The sequence below is a fragment of the Dipodomys ordii genome, unplaced genomic scaffold (genome assembly GCF_000151885.1).
Source record: "Dipodomys ordii isolate 6190 unplaced genomic scaffold, Dord_2.0 Scaffold6, whole genome shotgun sequence".
Classification (NCBI taxonomy): Eukaryota; Metazoa; Chordata; class Mammalia; order Rodentia; family Heteromyidae; genus Dipodomys; species Dipodomys ordii.
In genome coordinates, this window is record NW_012267222.1 from 18,370,667 (window position 1) to 18,393,134 (window position 22,468).

A 22,468-nucleotide genomic window follows, 5' to 3' on the forward strand; every position below is an offset into this window, starting at 1 on the left:
GAGGCTGACATTAAATTGATTTAGGACAGGAAAAATTAATGGGATTCCCTCCTCATCTCCCTCCCTCCCTCCACCTTCAGTGTCTGCCTCACGGTGCCATACAGCAGAGCTGCCAGGTGGAGACAGGGGACGCCACTGTCATGTAGAGACAGGAGACCCCGTCCCTGGGCCTCGGGCCTGCCCCAGCCTTCCAAGTGAAGGGAAGCCAGCTCTGTGGATGCTGGCTGCGGGAGGCCAGGAAAGGAAATGGGTATGGGTGTGGGTTTGAGGTACCCAGGCCCTCTGAACAACATGAGGCCTTGCCTTTCCTAGGAGAGTGAGCCCCTGAGACTAAGAGCAGCACTCTGTGCTACTTAGCTTGGATATGGCCAAGAAAGGAAGTTGATGGGAGGTAGATCAATAGATAGAAATCAACTGAAACTCACTGATGGGAAAAGGGGCACCATTAATTAGCTCATGAAAAGGAAAAGTACAGAGGATGGAAAACTGGCCCCAGAATTCCCCCAGCAGCCAACCAAGTCCACCTGAGCACCTTTGTCCCAGGTATTTAGGCTCTGGTCATCTTAGAAGGGCAGTTTGACAATCCAACTTTATTCTATGCACATCAAATGTAGGCTTTTGGAGTCTCACACCCAGAGACACATGCAAATGAATGTAAATGCAATCCTGATTTATGCAAAACAGCCTGTAAATGTGTGTCCCTGGATTTGCCAAAAGAAAAAAAAATTGTTTCAAAAAAAGCCTTGTCACCTAATTTAGCAGAGAAAGAAGTCTGTGTCTGTCCCTGAATTGGGTTGAGGCCAGGAAGAACTCAACACCTTCTGGAATGGTGCTAGGGTGCGGGGTGGGGGGAGCTGATCCACAGCCTCTAGTCCCTGAACCAAGAGACCCAGGGCCCTGGCTTTGCCAACAGTCCAACCCCACAGTGATGCTCATGCTCAAGCAGCCGAGCACTTGGGTCTCCCAGACAGTCCTCAAAGAGGCCGCTCTCAACTCCAGAGGTGGCCTGCCTGCTAGCCAGGCCCACATGTAGCCACAGGCTCCACAAACAGATCACACCCAGCACTGACACTACCTAAAGTAGTGAACACCAATCAACACCTCCCTGAAGCAGGCCCTGGACCTGGAACTTTACATACAATCCTGAGAACAGCCTAAGAAAGCACTGTCACCCCGTCTCACAGAACGGGGAACTGAGGCTGGTGAGGCCCTCAGAACACCAGGAGGGGAGCCCCAAGCCAGCATCCTCCTCCCAACCCATCAGATCTCTTTCTCTTTTCAAACCTATGTCTCCTGTGGAGCTGCAGGCTCAGCTCCAAGAGGAGGGGCCTGTCTGGTCCTCTCCCTGTCCGGGACAGAGCCAGACACATAGCAGCCAGCCTCGGACAGCCGCTCATAAACAAAGCCTTCTCTGTAGGGTACTGCTTACTTAAACATAATAAAATGCACACGTGTTGATGCATCCTGAGCCTGCAGAATGGATAGAAGTTTCTACACAAACCACAGGATGCTCCAAAGCTTGCTTGTGGGGAGCCGTGCGCTCTCGGGGCTCTGCAGCAGCCTGCGTGCCTCACACTTAAGGGGGAGCATGTTGGAACCCAGGTCCACACTGGCGGGAGATGGTAAGGATCTGGCCAACAAGGGCCCACAGTGGCCCAGGAAAGGCTCAGTCCACCCCTCGGTGCTGCTGAAGAAGAAACCCAAGCTGTGTGCTGTGGCGACCCCTGGACACCTGTTCTCACCTACGGTCCCCAGGCAGCAAGAGCAGAAGCAGCAGGTGTAAAATGGACTTGGATCTGTGGCTGAGGATGGCACAGCTTCGGGCCTGGCCCCTGGAAGAACGCTGCATCCTCTTCCGTGCTGTGACCTTCACTAAGGGTCACCTCTACCTCGGCTTCCTCTGCAACTCAGGGGCAACATGGGAGCCTCCCGCCAGCATGACTGTGACTATTTCTGCCCCCAAGGGCTCACCGAGCACAGCGCCTGGACCCAGCGGGGTTTTGCACATCTGGACTGGCTACCAGATGTGACGGGGGTTCATACAGTCACAGGGTGGCTCACATCACAAATGGACGAGAGCCAGTTCCCAAGCTCAGCTCTCACTGCTGTGAGAGCCAGCCCCGTCACACCACACCAAGGCATACCCTGGGGGGGGGGGTCAGAACTCACCGTGGTCCCTGCAGCTGCCCACCATGACCACCGCACTCACGTCGGTGGCCTCTGCTGATATGAAAAGCTGACAAGAACTAGCTCCAGTAATTATATTAATTTTCCTCAATTTACACATTCTTGCTACTTACCATTTTTACCCAGAACGTGTAAATGAGGTATTCAGAGCCACGTGCCTGACGGGGCTGAGAGCGGCTCGGTTGAAACGTTTCTGCTGTGTGTCTGATTATCAGGTCTCCTCCAAGGGTGACGCTCCCGCCTCCCCTCTCAGACTGCAGCTCCCTACAAATAAGGGGCCTGGGTTCTCCTTCAGCTCAGGGGACCTCCACCATCCACCTGGAGTCTTTGGGGGACAGAGATGGATCTTCCTCAGTCAGACTCTGAGCAGAACTTTTCTTCCCCTAAGGAGAACGCAGAACCTGGGCTCCTCGCTGGACAGGCAGCTTGCCCCGGGGCTGGCTGCCTTCCGACTGGGAACTCCTGCAAACATCACAATGGGCATGCTCCGGCTCTGTGGCTCCCACAGCCCACCCAAATCTTAGGCCTCCGATGCTGTCCTGCGTGGCCACATCCCGGGCGCGACACACACACACAGCCACAGGCTTTTGAGTGGGAAGAAAGCAGGCCTCGGGCCACAGAGGGGGCTCCCCAGGGCTCCTCAGCTAGCACGTGAGGCAGGGCTCTGCCCAGGAAGGAACAGACAGAGCCCCCTTCTGACCTCAGGGTTTGGGAGCAGGCCAGATGGCCCCCAGCCCCGGCTCACCAACCCCAGGCTTTGTGCACCCAGTGTCCGCTTTACTCCCCTGCCTCCCGGTGGTTACCACTGAGGACTCAGATCCCACAACTGCAGGCACAGGTGTGACGAAGGCCCACTCCTTCATGGCTGGCACCTGGACCTACAGAGCGCGCCCAGCACTCGCCGGGCTGGTGGGGCAGGCCTGGCTGTCATCAAAGGCCACACCGTCAACTCAACCACAGAGCCAAGAGGCAAACCCAACTCTGAGCAACTGCAAAGCCTTGACCTGCAAGGCCACACTTCGCCACCTCTGGGAAGCCTTCCTTGGTTTGCTCTCCTCAGCACCACAATCCTCTCGCTGGACACCGTGCACCATGAGAACAGGGCTAATCTTACAGCCCCAGAGACCAGGGCTTCCTGTCAGGCTCAGCAAAGGTGCTCAGCTGTGCAGTGGGAACACTTGTCTGAGACCCGAATCCCAGGTTGACTTTTATCCCCTATAAATCTTGACGTCTTACCAATGCCTTACTATACTGAAGCGATACTCTTCAGTGCATGTGCATGCATTTGTGCACACACACGTGCGGCTGGGTTGAGTGTGTACATGTTTGCACATGTGCGCATGTATACATGTGTGGGTTATGAATTTGTGTGCATACACATGCAGGGTACACCTGGACACGCACACACTTCAGGAAGGTATCCTGTGAGGTGACCATTTGTGTCCCCTCAATCACCAGCCTGAGCTGAGACAGGTACAAACTGAAACCAACAACCTTTCACAGTCACAAATGGGGTGTTTTGAGGTTTGAAGGCAGCTCAGGCAGAGAAATCCATGAGACTCTCATCTCCAGTTACTACCAAAAATCCAGAAGTAGAGCTGTGACTCAAATGGTAGAGTACCACCACTGAGTAAGGTAAGTGAGAATGTGAGGCTCTGAGTTCAAGCTCCAGTACCAGCAAACGCGCACACACACACACACACACACACACACACACACACACACACACATACACACATACACACACACAAAGTAAGCATCTCTTGCCACCAAGTCTCTTCTGCTTGGCACTGGTCACACTATCTTCCCTGGCTCCATTGTCAGAGGCATGGAGAAGAGCTGGTATGACCACTTTGCTGGAGTAGGGAACCCATTCAGTTCCTGTGACAGGGGTTCAAGAGCCCATCAGTTAACCCAGTGCCCTCAGCCTAGAGGAAGAACTGGGAGCCAGCACACTCCCACAGAAGGAGAGACTGCTGCCACAGCCAGTCCTCAGGACAAGAAAAAAGGCAGATTGCTCACGAGCCCCAGCAGCAGCCTAGGCTCTGCTCCTGCAGCCCCAGGCCCACCTGGAATCCACTGAGGGGGGGTGGGGGGTGAACAGGGGAATCTCCTCTCTGCCCCGGTCTCCTGTTGCCATGCAAACTATCCCTGCTCTAGGACCCCGGCCTACATGGGGCAGCCAGCCACTAAAGAATCCTTTGGCTTCCCTTCTTTCTCACAGTGTCGACCCCAGAACTACCCATCTCCATACCTTCCACCCTTCCAGAGCTGGGGTGGCCAGCTTTCCCCCAACACTCCCTGAGTAAAACCTTCCTGCAATGATGAAAACCTGCCTCCTCTCTCCCCATGAAGCTCATCAAGCCATACCTGAAACGTGGACAAGGGACTGAATCTTGCCCATGATTTGGTTATAATTAATATGGAAATTAACTATCCACACGTGAGCTACAACAACTGCCTCCTCTCCATCCTTTTCCCCCACCCAATTAAAACAAAACACAAAATCAAAACAAAAAAGTCCTTCAATCCAGGTGTACCTCTTGCCCTTTATTCCAGCTTCTCCCAGAGCTCCAATATGTACAGACTGTATTTATACATATAATATACACCATATATACGTATTTATATTTATATTTATATATTCACACACCAGCCCACACACACACACTGGCTCACACACACCCTTACCCGAGGGGCACGTGGCTACTCGAAGCCCTGGTCAGCTCCAATAACTAGTACTGGGCTGGCCAGGCAGTTGTGAGGTTTTGTGTTTGGGTTTTTTTTTTTTGCTTTTTTGCTTCTTTTTTTAAAAAGGCCATTTTCTCCGTATGTCTTCACTCTCCCCACACTTTTAAACACCTCCCCCAAACACTCTTTAGTCTAAAAAAAATGTCTCTGATTTGCCAAGGCAGTTGCTAGAGGATCCAGGCCAGTTGCACGCGGGTCCCAAGCAAGGCAACTCCACCCAGTGCTCCCGGGGCGACCCTGCTGGACAGGAAGAGGTGCCCAAGGCACACAGACCTGAGACAGAGACTGGCCTCTGCAGCCAGCCCCGCCCTCCCTATGGGCGTGGCCTTGTTTGGAGTACCCACTTAGGTCTGCCCTCCGGGTGGGCGTGTCCTGTGGGTGGGCGTGCCCACCTGTGGATGGAGCTTCCGTGGTGGGCGTGCCCGGTGGGCGTGCCCTCCGGGTGGGCGTGGCTATAGCGTCAAGGGCACCTGCCAGATGAGCAGCGTGCTGTCTGTCTCCCCGCACGGGGCAGGCCTCCCGCTGCCCCCGCCGAAGTTGCGGTAGCCCTGTCCTCCCGAGATGATGGCCACGGAGCAGATCTCTTTGCGGTGGGCATCCCGGGCGCAGGGCCGGCTGCGCACCCACACGTCAGGGTCGTCGGCCATCTCGTAGATGGAGCCGTCCTCCTCGCTGTGCTCCAGCGCGGCGGCGGGGCCCGAGCCGTCGGAGGGCGCGGGCTCGCGCACCGAGAGCAGCGGGCCCGGCAGGTGCGCGGTGGAGCGCAGCCGGTACTGCAGCAGGATGCCCTTCTTGCGGGTCAGCTCCCGCCCCACGTGGCTGTCGGGCGCGGGCACCGGCTCCTGAGCCTGCCCGTCGGGCTTGTCCTCCTCCGCCTCCTCCTGGTCGCTGCGCAGGATGTCGGGGGCCAGGATGCTGGTGGCCACGGCCAGGAAGGACACGGGGCCGCAGTGACCGTTGAGGGAGACCATACCCTTCCCTGTGAGAAACGGCAGAGGGGCAAAGGCCCAGAGCATGAAGGAAGGCTCCCCCATCTCTGGGGCAGAACCTTCTGGGTGGGTTAGGTGCACCCCAGGGGGAGGGGGAGAGAGAGGAGATCATAGCTGCAGTCCACTGGCAACTCCAGGGAAACCTTTTCCCCGGGGAAAATTCCCTGGCTGAGAAATTCTTCCTGGTGCCCAGCCTGGAAGGCTTTTCCGGTCCCCCTGGCTGGGCAGCTCTTCCTTGGAGCCCCACCAGACCCACACAGTGGGTACCTCTTGCATCTACCCCTGAAGAGCTGTTTACCATCTCCCGGTCCTAGGGCATCCTCACCTGGAGCTGCCCCGGACCAGCCCTGCCCAGACACCCTTAGAGGGCAGGGGCTCATGTGCCTCATGCGTGCCCCAGCCGGGCAGTAGTCCTCTATGAATGACCCTGGGATGCACAGTGCACAGACATCTGGGCACACTTCACCTCCCCCCCACCTCCACCCCTAGCACCTCACCTGTGATTTTGGGGATGCCTTCCAGCCGGGGCACAGGCAACAGGACTATGACCCCCTGGTCGGTGCCCACCCAGAGCAGACCCTGGCAGATCAGCAGGCTGGTGACGCACAGGTGCTTCTGGCCTGCAGAGAGAGGCAGAGGGCGGTGGTGTGAGCAGCCCACTCCCAGGGTCCCCAGCAAGGGAGTGGCACAACCCAGGCTGCCCCCCGAGAGGAGCAAGGGGAAGGATGGTGTTGCGGTTAGGGTCTGGGCACCCGCTAGAACCTGGTTTCTGGGTCCCAGTTTCCTCTTTGTGTGAAGCGACGGTGGAGTAGCCCGTGCCAGGGACACAAGTGCAGGCCGGACCCCGAAATCTGGGAGAGGTTGGCCTCACCCACAAGTTGGCACTCGTGGGACACAGAAAGGGCCTGGGCAGGACTTAGGCTGACATTGTTTTGGCACCTCTGCGAGGTGCTGTTTGCCATGCGCTGGCACTGTACCCACGCGGGCTCCTCTTCATGCAGGGCACACTGTGGACCACAGACCTTTGATGCAAAGGTGAAATGGTACACATTGTTCCGCTTATCCCTTCCGGTTACCCTTGTGGCTGCAGGGAGGGCATGCAGCATGGCAGCCCAGCACTGGGCCTGGCACAGGGCTCTGCAGTCCAGCACTGGGTGCTGCCAACTTCCAGCTGTATGGCCAGTCCTCTCTGTGCCTCAGTTTCCTGGCTTGAGAAGGGAAGGGGAGCTGTATTCCATAGCATTGTCATGTAAGTGAAGTGAGCCCGGTGGGACAATCAGCCCAGCACCCAGCACGGCTTATACCCCAGACCACGCCATCTGTGTGTCATTACATATTGCATGGGGAAAGCTTGAGGAGCCAGGGACTGGCCACTCCCAGAGCATAGGCTGTATTCTAGAAAGTTCCAGGTAATCTCTATGCTGTGGGTCCTCAGACTGCCCTTGAATAAATACTGGGTTCAAGTTTCTAAAGCATTTTCACACCTGCTCTGACCTCCAGCTGCTGAAATGCAAGCAGGACACAGATTACCCCTACCCCCTCCTCCATTTTCTAGATGAGAATACTGTGCAGGGGTGCACGGCTTCCCACGGCTTGCCTCCCTGCTCCTGAGCAGATGGCTTCTATTCCGTGCACATGGGGGGACAAATGGTGTGTGCTCCACCACCCTGGCCTGCCCAGGGGAACACACAGCATCGCCCCACCCAGAATGCCACCCATTCACTCAGCAACCAGGAATGCCTCGGCGCCTGCTAATGCTATGTTCTGTACTGGGTGCTAAAGTCACAGTTGGGACCATAGGAGTCCCCACCCTGGAGGAGCTAATATTCTCGCACCTTCTACCATAATGGAAACGTTCTCTCCTGGGCTATCTGACTCAATAGTCGTGAGCCACGTGTGGCCACGGAATTCTGTAGGAGTGAATTTTATTTGATTTTAAACATGGCTATCCTAGCAGATGGCCCGGTCCTAGTGGGGTAAATGGGAAATGAAAACAAGTGATTAACATAAATGCTAGGCAGAGGAGTAAGATGCTTGGGGAAGAGCAGATGGGAGGGTTCCGGGGCTCTCCTGCCTCTCTGCTTCCTGGGAGAATGGGGAAGCCAGGGTGAGGCTGAGACCTGATCATGAGAAGCACTAACAGCCCAGCCCAGACCCAGGAGACAACACATGCAAAGGTCCTGTGACAGTGTCAGCTTAGCCAGTCAGGGGAGCAGTCTGAATGATGCAGCTTAGGGCAAGGTGGAGGCAGACTCAAGATGACAGAAGAGTGGACAGACCAGGTAAGGACTGTGACTTCATTCTGACTGCAAGAAAGGCCACAGGAGTCCTAGGCTGGGAAGTACGGCAACCAAGGGCAGCAGGATGCCCTAGCTGCTACGGTTGTGAGCGGAGATGAGAGAGCAAGACCTGCAAGGGACTCGCACGGCCAGCCAGGCAGAGATGGTGGACGGCCAGGACAAGGGTGACAGGGAGACTGCGAAAAGCCAGCGCAGTCAAGATATGTTTTGTGGCAGATTGACAGAGCTGCTGACACACTAGAGCAGGCGGAGACAGGATGGGGGTCAAGGGCGACACTGAGGTTTTTTCATCTCACACAGCCGCTGCATGGCAGTCCACTGCCTGAGCCGGGGATTGACTGTGTGGCTGAGATTCACATCAACAGCCCAGTGTAGCCACGGGCAGGCAGAGGGGAAGACGATGCAAATGCAAAAAAGTCATATTCACAGACACACAAGCCATGCCACAAAGCAGCCCGGGAAGGACTCAGGAGTTGACAGAGGGGCTGGTGCACAGTGTCTGGGTTGGGGAACGGAGCAGGTGCTGGGCTATTCCCCGTGCTCACACCCACTCAGAAGGAGAGCTGGGAGGCACGAGGGTGGCCTCCAGCCCAGCAACAGGGCCAACAACATTACAGACCAGTCAACACTACAGACTCCACTTCAAGCTCCTGGTCCTAAAAGCTACCTTCGCTTCTTCACATCAGCCCATGTCTGCCATCGCCCTACTTCCCTGTGTATGCATTGTCTGCCTTCCCAAGTGGAAGAGCAGCTTAGCTGTGTCCTCACAGCTAACCCCTCAACAGCTGGCTGAGAATACTCGGATCACTGTAGACATTCAAAAGGCGGCCTCTGAGTAAATGAGTGGATGGATGAATAGATGGGTGGATAGATGCATGCTTGCATGCATGGGTGGGTGGGATGAATAAATAAATGGAGGATGGAGGATAGATGCATACATGCATGACTATATGAGTGAATAGATGGGTGGATGCATGCATGCATGGGTGGGTGGGATGGATAAATGAATGGAGGATGGATGGATGTACAGACAGACAGATGGATGAATTGGTGGGTGGCTGATCTATGGACGGGTAGGTGGAGGAGTGGATGGAATATAGGTAGGTGAATGAATGGAAGGGTAGATGGATGATGGATAAATGGATGAACTGACAGGTGGGTGGATAGATGATGCATGTAGTTGAAGGTGAAGAAACAAAGGTGTTGATGCCCATGACTAGTCATATGAGTTTGGACAAGTTGCTTTCTCTCCTTGATTGATGACTATAAAGCTACCTTGCTTGCCTTTATGATGATTAGAAATGTTAAACACATCCCCATCTGCACACGTGTGTGCATGCACACACAATTGAGCACAGTTCTGAGCCCACAGAATGCAAGCAATAAACAGAGAAACAGAGGTGATTAGGATAATGTTTGTGATTATGAAAAGGACCTACCCTAATCTTAAAATCAGCTCTCCACTGAAGACATAAAGCCATAAAAATAATAAGGCTGAGAGAGAGAGAGAGAGAGAGAGAGAGAGAGAGAGAGAGAGAGAGAGAGAGCGCACAGAGAGCACAGAGAGAGAGAACAGAAGCAGCTACTAAGTTGTCTCATCGAACGCTCACCTACTTTGCACATCCTGAGCCACTGAGAACAGCGGGAGATGGTTTCCTAAGCCCCAAGTCCTCTCACAACCCTTGAGTAGCAGAAACTCCAACACAAACAAAAAGCAAGCCAGGCACTGGTAGCTCACACCTATAATCCTAGCTACTCAGGAGTCTGAGGTCGGAGGATCGTGACTCAAAGGCAGCCTAGACAGGAAGCCTATAAGATTCTGATCTCCAATTAATCACAGAAATAGACAGAAGCGGAGCTGTAGCTCAAGTGGCAGAGTGTAGTCTTGAGCAAAAAGTGCTCAAGGACAGTGCCTAGGCCCAGAGTCTAGGCCCCAGTACTGGCAGAAAAAAAAAAAAAAAGCAGGCAAGAAATTCAAAGAGATGGTAGAATTGAGGAGTAACTTCATCTACTGACCTCCTTCTCTGCACATCTGCTTAGAGAGAAGAGCAAGACACTTCACAAACAGTCCAAAAGGAGAAAAAAATTCTAATGGTGAATAAATATTTTATCATAGAGACTTAATACAGCCGTATGCAGCTCACCCTGGCCATCTATCTGGAGATATACAACTTTAAAAAGCTCAGGCTCTCAGAGAACATTTTATTAATGACCTGTCTAGTTAAAAGGAGGAGGGAGTTTAGGTTCTTGAAAAAAAATGCATTAATATCAGCCGGGTACTCGGGTGGAAAGAAGGGTTGAGGGAAGGCACCATGGTAAATTTTTAACACACCCTAAAAAAATCCACACTTAGGGAAAGAACAAATCTATTACTAATTATGCAATTATTTCATTTGCTGGTGTAGGGGAAGAAAAAATACTTAAAAGCCTGTTTAAAATATCTCTAATAAAGAATTTAAGAACACTGTTTTGCGGTGTTTCCATAGGGGCTCAAGTCCAGGGTTATAAACTGCCCTCTCTGCCCTCTGCTTCTCCCTGTTCTGGCTGGGGCTGGCTCTGACCCAGCTTGGGGTTTGGGGAGCCCCTCTCAACTCTGAGGGCTCCTGGGTAGGCCTGAGTGTGGGACACCAGGCCCAGGCTTCCTACAGATGCAGGCTGGGAAAGGTTAGATCTGGGAGTGGGGGGTGAAGGATCCCAGGAAGCTCAGCCTACATCCAGACCCATAGGATCCCGAGAGGAGTTGGTGTTCACTTGCAGGAAGGCCACGTGGTCTGTGCTGAGGCCTCTGGTGCCACAGAGAGGGCACAGGCCTGCATCTCAGGGATGGCTCAGGACAGCCGCATCCCAGAAGCTCGTGTGAGGGCCATGGATGTGTCCATTGTGGACTGAAACTGAGTCAGTCCGTGGAAGTGCTGTCCATGCAGAGTCTCAGGAGACTCACACAGCTTCCTGAAAGACAGGGACCAGGCTCTGCACTCGCCTGCAGAGCAGGGCTCCAGTGGGAGTGTGTGCATGTGTGAGTGTGCATGCACGCGCGCATGTGTACACGTGCACACACCTGGGCACTGTCCCTGAGCTTCTTCTCTCCAAGCTGGCACTCTACCACTCGAGTCATATTTCCACTTCCAACTTTGGGGGGAGAGAAGGGTAAGAGATAATAGTCATGGACGTTCCTGCCTGGGCTGGCTTTGAACCTGGATCCTTAGATCTCAGCCTCCTGAGTATCTAGGATGACAGGCATGAACCACTGGCAGCTGACTTCGAATAGGAATTTGACTCAGCTGCACACATGGCCTGGCCAAGATCTGACTCCTCTCTAGGACCTTCGTGGTTCTGATGGGGAAACTGAGGGCTGGACAAGGAACTGCTCAGAAGGTGGGTGGGAAAGCTGTAGGAGAGCTCACGGGTCTCCTTGCAGCTCTGGCCCGCCCAGCAAGGCTCAGCCTTGGAGGCCTGGCTCAGACGCTTGGATCATCACCGAAACGCCCCTCCACCCCCGCCCCATCCTGCCCTAATGGTGGCTATGGAGAGCCACCAAGTCACTGAGCACCCACGTGGCCTTCGCCGGGGCCCCCGGGGAGGTCAGTCTCACAGCTGACCCATCGTGGTCACTGTCTACCCGCAGAGCTGCCTCACCCTGAAGCAGGACTCGACTCTCAGGTTCCTTCCCTCCCCCACCCCATCCACGAGACTCCACAGTCTCTAAAAGGTTCATAAGATGATCCATTTTTCCATTCTTCCATGAACGTGAAATAATTTAGCTATCAGTATAAATATGGGAGTCTGTCTGTGGTATCAGGGAAATTTTATTGTGATTGAAATGGATGGAAATGGTATAAAGATTGAAACTGGTCCTTACCTCTGAGAAATACAATGGAACGAAGGAAAGGAGGGAGGGAGGGAGACCTCCCCCCTTCCAGGCCTCAACACCATAGATGGCAGGGAAGGGCTCTCCCTGAGTCCTGCCTGGCTTGGTCCTGGACCAGGGGCCTCCCGGGCCATGGAGACTTGACCCTCAGAACAGACCCAGCCAGGGACCACTGCACAGAGGGGCGAGCAGGCTCCTGGAGATGCAGTGACCTGCCCAAGAGCACCTGTGAGCCAGCCAGACACCTCCCACCACGTCCACACCCATCCTGCCACACACAGCAGGATTCCTGTGGGGCTAGGCAGGACCATGGGCGATCACGTGACCTGCCAAGCAGATCTGTCCTCCCTCTGTAACACAGGGATGAGCTGAAGCTCAGGAGTAAAATGAGAAGCTCTCCCCCTACTTCTCGGCATGGGGGTCATGGCAAAGTGGCAATTTGGGGCAGGGAGGTCATGGGGCTTGAACTCAGGGCCTGAGTACTAGGCTAGTGCTCTGTCTCTTTGAGCCGCAGCTCCACTTCCACCTTGTATTTATTAATTTGTGACAAGATTCTCACAGACTCTCTTGCCCTGACTGGCTTCCAACCGCGATCCTCAGATCTCAGCCTCCTGAGTAGCTAGGATTAGAGGTGTGAGTCGCCAGCACCCAGCTAAAGTGGCAGCTCTTACACACGGCCTTGACTGCTGCTTTTCCAGCTCAGGCCCCCGACCCCTGGTGACCAGCTCAGACTTGAGGGTGAAAACCAACAGGGCTGGCCAGGTCTTGTGACCCATCCATCCTCAGCTTTGCTATGGGGCGCCTGGCCAGTCCCAGTGACCTAGTGACCCAGCAGCTCTGTTTCCCTGACCCCCCGGGGCTCTTGCGCTCTCCCGGTCAGTGAGCCCAACCCTGAGCATTTCACAGCAGCCAGGCTTCATCACTCTGGAAGAAGTTGGGCTGAGGAGGGAAACCCCATTGGGGAAGGGGTGACCCAAAGAATGGAGGGGAGTAGGTGTCTGTCCCAGCCCCACCCTGCATCTGGACAGCAGACCTGAGGGGCAGGGCCAGCTCCACGGAGACCCCAGGGGACAGGGGCAGGGGTGCTATCTTAATCCCTCCATCACTCCTCACTCCCACACAGGCCCCCCGGGGGGGACCTCCTGCGGCTCTACCTACTGACCGGCAAGTGGAGAGGGGTAGGCATCTCTCTTACAGCACCCCCCAAGAAAGGAAGAGCAGCCATCTCTCGCACAGCAGTCACCCCCTTGTCTTTTCTATAACCCTCTCCTCAGAGGAGCTCTCTAGGCATGGATGGCAGGAATGTAGGCTAGACCTGGGTGCGAATCTGCCCCTGCCACTCCTTGCCTTCCCTTGGAGCCCGTTTTCCAAGCTGACCCAGGCTGTTGTGAGCTGGGCCCCCAGGATGTGCCTCCGGGGCGGGGGGCAGGCGTAGGTGCGATGCTGCCCTCCCCCCTGCCCCGGCTCCTCCCCCAGCTCTGGCGTACCTGGCAAGAGGAAGGTGGTCCTGGTGGCGATGTTGATCTCCTGCAGATGCTCCAGGGTCTCGGTGTGGAACAGGCGGATGGAGGAGCCGGAGGAGAAGGCCATCCAGACGCCGCTGCCCGCCTTCACCATGTGGGTCACGCTCACCGCCTCATCCTGGTGCGCCTCAAAGCTTTGCTGAACAGGGAAGTGGGTCGTTAGGGCTGGGCGGGGGCTGCCGGCCAAGCCCTCCCAACAAGACCCCACTCCTTCTCCAAGGTGGGCTGCTTCTAGTATGAGCATAAGGTAAGCCAGACACTGCGGCCCACACCTTGTTATCCTGGCTACTTGTGATCGTAGTTCAAGGCCAGCCAGGACAAAAAAAAAGCTAGCAGGACTGCATCTCAACAAGTAAGTCAGACATGGTCATTCATGACTATAATCCCAGCTACACAGGAGTGTAGGTAGGCAGATCACCATCAGAGGTAAAAGCAAACAAAAAAAAAGGCCTCTCTCTGAAAATAAGTAAAGTAAAAGTAGATGGAGGCATGGCTCCAGCGGTACAGCACCTTGCCTAGCAAGTACAAAACAAGACAAAACAACAAAAAAAATAGAAAAGACGGTGGCTCACGCCTGTAATCCTACTTACTCAAAAGGCTGAGATCTGAGGATCATAGTTCAAAGCCAGCCAGGGTAGAAAAGTCTCCATGAGACTCTTATCTCCATAAACTCCTCCAAAAACAGTCAAAGTGGTACTGTGGCTCAAGTGGTAGAGCACTCTCACCTTGAGCAAAAGAAACTCAGGACCGGGCGCTAGTGGCTCAGGCCTCTAATCCTAGCTACTCAGGAGGCTGAGATCTGAGGATCATGGTTCAAAGCCAGCCCGGGAAGAAAGTCGGTGAGACTCTTATCTCCAATAAAGCACTCAAAAACCAGAAGTGGCGCTGAGGCTCAAGCGGTAGAATGCTGGCCTTGAGCTGAAGAGTGCAGGGACAGCACCCAAGCCCAGAGTTCAAACCCCATGACCAACCAAAAGGAAAAAAAAAGAAACTGAGGGACAGCGTCCAGGCCCAAGGTTCAAGCCCTAGAACCCAGGCCCCACCTGAACATCAAGGGCTGGAAGGAAAGCTGAGAGGCCAGGAATGGGCTAGTTGGTGGCATCTGCTGATCCCAGTGTAAATACTGCTAAGGGATAGGGGGAGAAGATGGTTCTCAGGGAGGAGAGGGCCCCAGCTGGCTCACAGCAGGAGGAAAGCACCATCTGTGTATATTATTGAAAGTGACTATGACAACCCTCAGAACTGCTGGGGAAGCAGGGTGGGTAGGGTAGGCCAAATCTTCAACTTCCACCGTTGGGAGGTTGGGGGAGGGCAACAGATAATGTGCAGAACCACAGAGCAGCTGTGAGAGAAGTTGGGTGGATTAAAGGCAGCACCAGAGAAAAGTCTTTTCTTCCAGGAAGAAGGACGGGAGATCGCATTCGAGGCTATTTGATTTTTCCCTTTCAGGCGGAAGTATCCTTTTTTGTATCTTATACAACTACTGCTCTTATGTCTTTAAGAGAAGATACAATTGGCCAGGCTTCCTGTACCTGGCAGGGGACAGTCCAGCTTTCTGAACTTGGCACTGGAGGCCCAGGTTTCTGCCCCATTCCCTGCCAGTCCAGTCCTGGTGCTAGTGGATGCTCAGTGCAGGGCACCCCTGCCCGAGCCAGCAAGGGGCCATCAGGATCTCCCTGCGCCTCTACCCAGCTGCCTCCCTGCTAAGTTTTGAGTCTTCCATTCCCCCCACAGGTCCTGCTACAAAAGGATTGGTCCCCAGCTGATGGCACTTTGGGCAGGTGGGGACCCAGCGGGAGGAAGTGAGGTCACTGGAGGCGGGCTATGGATGGGGCAGGGCAATCCCGTCCCTTCCTCACGCTCTCTCTCTCTTCCACTTCCTGGACACCATGAGGTGACTAGGTCAGCTGCCATGCGCTGCTGCCTCATGCTCCCACCATGATGTACGGTGCTGCCACAGGTCCAAAACAACAGAGCAAACAAACAAACAGATTGAAACCTCTGAAATCATGAGCCAGTTACACCTTGGCTCCTGAACATTGTTTATCCTGAGTGACCAGCTATGTCATACACCTGACATGGAGGACAAGGACAGAGCCTCAGGCTTCGGTTTCTCCCCAGGAGGCAGGCCAGGCCATGCCCTGACCCACAGTGGAGATCATCAGAAAAGGAGCAGGTGGACATGAACCTCGTCTACAGCACTCCTCGGTCACTGGAGTACAGACGGCTCAGGCACACCTAACTAGCAACAAGCTTCACACCCAGGAACTAATGGGGGAACAGTCACAACCAACTCCCCTCCACACAGCCCAGCTCTACCTGAAGTCATGTTTGCAGACTCTGAAATGCAGAAAGGTGCCCAGGGACCAGCAGCAAGCAAGCCAGACAACCACATCCAAACATCCAAGGGAAGGAGGAGGCCAGGGAAGACAGACCGCATCAGGATTGTCCAGGACCTAATACTTTACCCCTTTTTTTGGTTTTCTGAGTCTCCTCCTTTTAAAAAAAAATTCTATAATGTCAGACTTTCAAAAATTTCTATAAAGCCGGACGCCAGTGGCTCACACCTGCAATTCTAGCTACTCAGGAGGCTGAGATCTGAGAATCACAGTGGAAGCCAGCTAGAGCAGGAAAGCTCGTGAGACTCTTATCTCCAGTTAACCACCAGAAAACCAGAAGTGGTACTGTGGCTCCAAGTAGTAGAGCACTAGCCTTGAACAAAAGAGCTCAGGAACAGTGCTCAGGCCCTGAGTTCAAACCCCATTACTAGAAATTTTTTAAAAAGTCTATAAACAGCATGTACTGAACAATAAGGAAAAACAAAAAGTAATTACCACAGCACAGGAAAGCCTCAGGGAGCCTCCCAGGGGAGGAAGGAGTTTAAAGACAAGGCAGAAACGGCCCTGGGATGATGGGGAAGGCATACTAAGCAGAGGGTATGGGGAGCGCAAGGGCCCTAAGGCAGGAACAAAAACCAGAAGACAGGATGAGGGCCGCCACACCAAAGTGGGAGAGGCAGGCGGGGACCGGATCATGACAGGCTGCGTTGGCGTCTTTCCCTTCCACAGGGAAGAGCCTCCATTCGGTTTCCAGGTAGCAGGAGCTGAGCTGGTAAGTGACATGACCAATTTTACTGCTATGGAGGGACAGGCTGACAACCACGTGGCAGGATTCTGGTCCAGCTTAGGAAACCTTGTGTGGGCTTAGGGGACATAGAGAGTTTAATACACCCAAACTTCTTTAGTCCCAGAGCACAGCTCCAACCCCAGCCGCTGCCCCAGCCGCATCCTCGGATCACTATGGAGCCTGGTGCTGGGAGCGGCCGGTCCCCGGGGGGAGCGGTATCAATGGGACCGTCTTTGCCCATGGTCAGAACCCAGGCCCAGCTGTGAAGGTCCAATCACATCGCTTGTTGTGAACCGGTCCCTGATGGCTGAGATCTGTAATGCCAGGGCTTAGGGCAGGGGAAGGACCTGAAAACTGCGATTTCCCCTCCGGAGAGGCAAGGCTGAGCCACTGCTCCTCTTTCCATCCTCCCACTGGACGCCAGGTCATTCAAAAGGTAGAGTTCTGCTGCACAGGCCTTGCTGGGCAGCTAGACAGCCAACATAGTTGTGTCTACCATCGGACAATTCACCACAAGCAGGCGTGGTCTCTGTCAGGCTGGGCAAGCCACTCCCTCAGAGTGAGGGCTCAAGTGTAGGGCTCCACACCTTGTTCCTCTTTCCTCAGCCTCCCCACTCTGCCCCACTTTAAGTGAAGGCCCAGGGGCTCAGATGAGAACATCCCTGGAGGCCTTTCTGGGAAAGGCAGCTCAAGACACACCTTCAGCTAGGCTGATCAGGGCAGCAGCATGGGGGGGGGGACCTCGCCAGTGAGGAGAGGTGGGTGAGGCACACACGCACACAGCACACACCAGCAGAGGTGTCTGCACGCAGCAAGCCCCCTGCAGAAAGGGCAGAGGTATCTCCTGCCTTGGGAAAAGCGGGACGCACTGAAATTGAGCAGCCCAGGACCACCACCACGTGCTGTACCTCCATTTACAGCCAACTAGCCCAGCCTGCTGCTGCCAGGATCTAATTAAAAGAGAAGGTGGTGGTGGAAATCCAGACTCCTCTCTCCAGAGCCTAGCACATCTGCTCCAGTCCCCGAGGGCTGCCAAAGGCCTGCAGGAAGCTGCTGGCCCACGGGGGTGAAGCATGTGAGAGGCAGGGATGACACGGAGAAACAGTGAGGGCCTCCAGCCCAGCCTCCCACCTGTCACCTCTCTACACTGGACCTGGGACCCGCTGGGCCTTCCCGGAGACCCCTGCGGACCCCCCAGAACCTGGATCCTGTGAGGCAGATCTCGGATCCCCAGCTGAACCCACAGGGAAGGGAGGAGATGGGACCAAAGGGGCATGACAGCACCATTGGTCAGAGGGGACAGTCCCATCCCACCCACCCCCAATCCCAGAGTGAGGGCAGGCAGAAGACAGACCCCCCACGCCCTCCCCCATTACTACCAAGCTCATTTTCTTTTCCCCATGGGGTAGTGCTTATATGGAGGACACTCAGAATCCACTGACCCAGATCTGCTCTCCTCCCGCCCAGGCGCTATGGAAACGCTGCCCACCCGGAGCGCCAATGCCAGGAGGAGGCTTCCCATTTCTCGTGGCCTGGCTTCTCATCCCTGGCCAGGCTTGGAGGCCCAGGGATGGGGCTGCCTGACCCTCTAGGAGCCCTCTACCCACCTCTCCCTTGAAGAAAGCCATGCCTCCTGCCCCCACCCCCACCATGGGAATACAGAAGGCCAGTGCTCCCGGCCCTCTGGCCCCTAGAATCCAGGCGCAGCTACTGACTGCAGGTCAACACACCCAGAAACTGCCCCCTAGTATTCTAATCCAGCCTAGCTGAGCGGCATGGTGGCTCACACTTGTAGTTCGGGGTACTCAGAAGGCAGGGGCAGGAGGATTGCCAGTTGCAGGCCATCCTGGGTAAAGGTAACAGAGACTAGCTCAACAACAAAATACAAACCGAATGCTAGTGGCTCAACCTGTCATCTTAGCCACTCAGGAGGCTGAGCTCTGAGATTCACAGTTTGAAGCCAGCCAGGAAGGAGTCTTTGAAACTCTTATCTCCAATCAACCAGCAAAAAGCTGGAAGTAAGCTGTGGCTCAAGTGGGAGAGTGCTAGCCAAGGGACAGTGCCTAAGTCCTTGTACCAACACACACACACACACACACACACACACACACACACACACACACACACACACACACGCTGCACAGAGCATGCGTGCCCTCACACCAAGCAGCCACAGTGAGTATGCGCGCCTTGACCTTCTCTGTAAGGGAGGCAGGCAGCGGAGCTCAGTGCTCAGAGCTCCTCACAGGACCAGAAGGAATGAGGGGAAGTGACCCAAACTGCAGGAGCCCCACACAGAGCCCCCTCCCCTAATGGCCAAACTCAAGACAGCTTGAGTATCAAAACAGCAACCACAATCCTGGACTGCAGCGCAGAGTTTGATAAAGAATCTGTTTGTAGTGATCGTACGAGCTGGGCAGATGTAGAGCAGGGAGAGGAAAATCAACTGTGAGAGCAGGGGCAGGAAAAACAACAATGACAACCGGTCGGCGTGGAAGGGACGGAGCATGGGCCAGCGGGCAGTGGGCAGGCACCAAAGGGCCACTGGTGGGTGCTAATGCCCTGGGTAGAGGTTTGCTGAGAAGCAGAAACACAGGACACCAAGAATCGCCAATAGGCAACCCAGCACTGAAAGAGGATGCAGGATTTGGGCAAGCGGCAGACCCAGAAGACCCCACCTCGACGCACGATCAGGGTGCAGGGGTCACAGGAGGGCTCAGCTTCCCCACACGGTACGCGGATGCACGCTCCAGCCACGTCAGAAGGAGACGACGGCACATTTGGGTTGCAGGGCCATCTGTAACACACTGGTGTTGAACGTCTCCAAATAAAGCTATCAACTGAGCTGGTCGGACATGCCTGGAATCCCAGCACCAGGGAGGCTGAGATAGGAGGATTGGGAGCTTGGGGCCAGCCTGGGCTGCACAGTGAAAAATCCATCCCAGAAAGAAAGCAGTCAGTATCCTGATTTCTTTTTTCTTTTGAAAGGCAGAGGGATGATTCTAGAGGGAAAGAGGCTAAAGAGAGCTAACACTGAACACAGCAGGGGCCTGGCCTGGGGCCAGGGTGGAGGAGCTGTAAAAGGTATTTTGGAGATACCTAAGAACTATCTTAGGGGATATGAGTGCCCTGGTGCTGAGCTCACAGTGTGATCTGTTACACACACACACACACATACACACACACACACACACACACACACACACACACACACACACACGACAAAGATAAACAAGTGAAGTGGACAGCTGGAGGGCCAGGACCCCAGTAGGATTCTGGGGGCTCAACTCAGAGCTCCTCTCTGCCCTGTGGCTCGCTCTCCTCTCTCCTCTATGAACAGGGACGGAACGGGAGCCTGCCTTGGTGGGGGCTGGGAGGACTCCAGGGAGAGCAGGCCGGGAGCACCGTGCAGGCAGGCTGCCTGTAGGGATGAAGTGGGTGCCACCCCACCCACCGCACCCCATCTCTGCAGCTACCCAGCGGCGGATGCCTGCACTGCTGCTCCAGGTGAGTGATCCTGCGGCAAGTTGTGCTGACACAGCCCAAACCCCCCGTCCTACAATATTTATGTGCCTCCAGGTGACGCGCGCGCCGTGCTCCGTTTCCATAAATTCCCAGGGCGTCATTAGTGAGAGGACGCCGGGGCCTGGGAGGGCCGCAGGGCATGGGGAGCTACTTGGAAAAGGGCAGCAGGGGTCTCCACTTCTCACGCACCTACTGGGTGCGGGCCTTCTAAAGCAGGGTGGGCCTCTCTCTCTCTCTCTCTCTCTTTCTCTCTCTCTCTCTCTCTCTCTCTCACACACACACACACACACACACACACACACACACAGAGTACTTCACTTGTGGATAGACATTCTGGAAGGAGAAGGAGTCCAGAAAGGGGGGAGATGAGGCGTCCAGAGGGCGGGGCCAGAGCCGGATGGAGCCTCTACCGCAGACCCCAGCTCGCCAGCTCTCTCCATGGCTCAGGCCTGCATTCAATCGAGGCTGAGCTCCTGGTACCCATACAATGGGTCACCTGGTCACCATCAATGCTGCTCTGAGCAGGGTGTTGGTGTCTTAGTCCTAGCTACTCAGGAGACTGAGAGCTAAGGGTGGCAGTTTGAAGCCAGCCTGAGCAGAAAAGAGACTCTTATCTCCAATTAAACACCCAAAAGCTGGCAGCTCAAGTGACTAAGCACCAGTCTTGAGGGGAAAAAGCTAAGGGACAACACCTATGCCCTGAGTTCAAGCCCTAGTACTAGTGCACGCTTGTGCGCATGTGTGCACACACACACCAAACTGCTGAGAAACTTGGCATTGGGTACAAGGGTGGCTCCACACGTGCCAGCCTGCCCCTCACCCACATGCTAATCCCCCAGGGCCACATAGGAAGTGGCCACCACCTTCCATCCTCATCCAACCTGCAGGGACAGGAAAGCCTGAAGGAAGACGTGTGTGGTCACTCCCCCGGCCAGGGGACAGACTGGGCCCTGAGCCCAGGGTCCCAGCCACTCAGAGCCACTGCAGTGTCGTGCAGAGGGACCAACTACGGAAAGCAATTAGCACAAACCCCCTTCTCTGTCTTTATCTACTACGTTCTTATCAACACTTCGCAGCCTAGGGCACAAACTGAGAAGCTAACCACAATCAGGCTGAGCGTCGGGGACAGGCTTGTCCCAGCTGGCCCAGGTCATAGCAGGGGACAACCAGGAAATGTATCAGTCCTAAAAAACCAAACAGTTGGTCACCTGAACAGGACTCCAGCACCCACCTACTACCTCAAAACCACAGCCGATATCTGTGGACCCAGGTAAGGAAGAGGCCAAGGGCTCAGAGCCTCAGTGGACAGACACACTGTCCGGGGGGGGGGGAGCTTAAGGTGGGGGCTTGCCTCCACCAATCATCAGTGGCCGGGACACATGGCCCGGCACCCTGAAAAGTGGGGGCCAGTCTGACAGATCCCCCACACACAGCTCAGTGCCAACTGAGCCCAGGAGGGATGGACAGATAGATGCCCCCCGCCCACATACCAACTTTCCTTTAAGAGTCCATTCTGGAAAAGATTATGCCAAGTTTGGTGTCTTGGGTGCATTTTTCTCGAAACATAGTCAATGGTTTTTGCCAATATCACTCTGAATGATCCTTACCCCACCCTAAAAAAAAAAAAGCGTTAACAATTCCTCCCAGGCTTGCTTTGTTACTAAGCACGCAGTTAGGCAGGCACAGACGGTAGAGCAGCCCCTGTCTTGTCCCCCGCCCCCCCCCAGGACAGCCCAGAGCAAAGCACATGGGCCACCACGCCGAGGGTGGGTCACTGCACCCAAGGCTTAGAACCAAACAAATCCCTGGGCTCCCAGCTCCCCGGGATGAGGTTGGGCATCGCCCCTGCACCCCTTAGGAGTCTATTTAATTTCCTCTCCTTTTCTGCAATTACCAGAGCCAGCCTAGCGTTTCCTCCCCATCACCTGACCCCCTGCCTGAGGCGGGAGGGCTGGGCCTCGGCCATGTGGGGCCACCCGACACCCCTGAGTCAGAGAGAGACGGACAGAAAGACTCCAGAACTCACATGAGTGAGGAGGAGTGACCGGAACCAATTCTCTGGGCGCCTTTGACCTCCACACAGCAAGTGCCAAGAAAGAAAATGGGCTCCCACCGGAGCCCTCCCTGCGTAGGGTTGGAGCTTGATTTCCCACTCCCTGATGACTGTGGCCTGTGCCGGCACCTCCCTGTCCCCCCCCC

At 55.0% G+C, this 22,468-nt stretch overlaps 1 protein-coding gene across 2 annotated transcripts in view; it reads right to left on the bottom strand.

Moving 5' to 3' along the window:
• Positions 1–4,716: 4,716 nt before the first annotated feature.
• Arhgef10l (Rho guanine nucleotide exchange factor (GEF) 10-like) overlaps positions 4,717–22,468 on the bottom strand; it is a 120,966-nt gene continuing 103,214 nt past the window's right edge. For both annotated transcript variants that reach the window (XM_013035162.1, XM_013035155.1), the window contains 3 exons: positions 13,583–13,757; positions 6,425–6,547; positions 4,717–5,917 (listed from right to left, as the gene is read on the bottom strand). In XM_013035162.1, the coding sequence (XP_012890616.1) occupies positions 5,391–5,917; positions 6,425–6,547; positions 13,583–13,757 (825 nt within the window). In that variant the 3' untranslated portion in view covers positions 4,717–5,390. The remainder of the gene's footprint in view (positions 5,918–6,424; positions 6,548–13,582; positions 13,758–22,468) is intronic.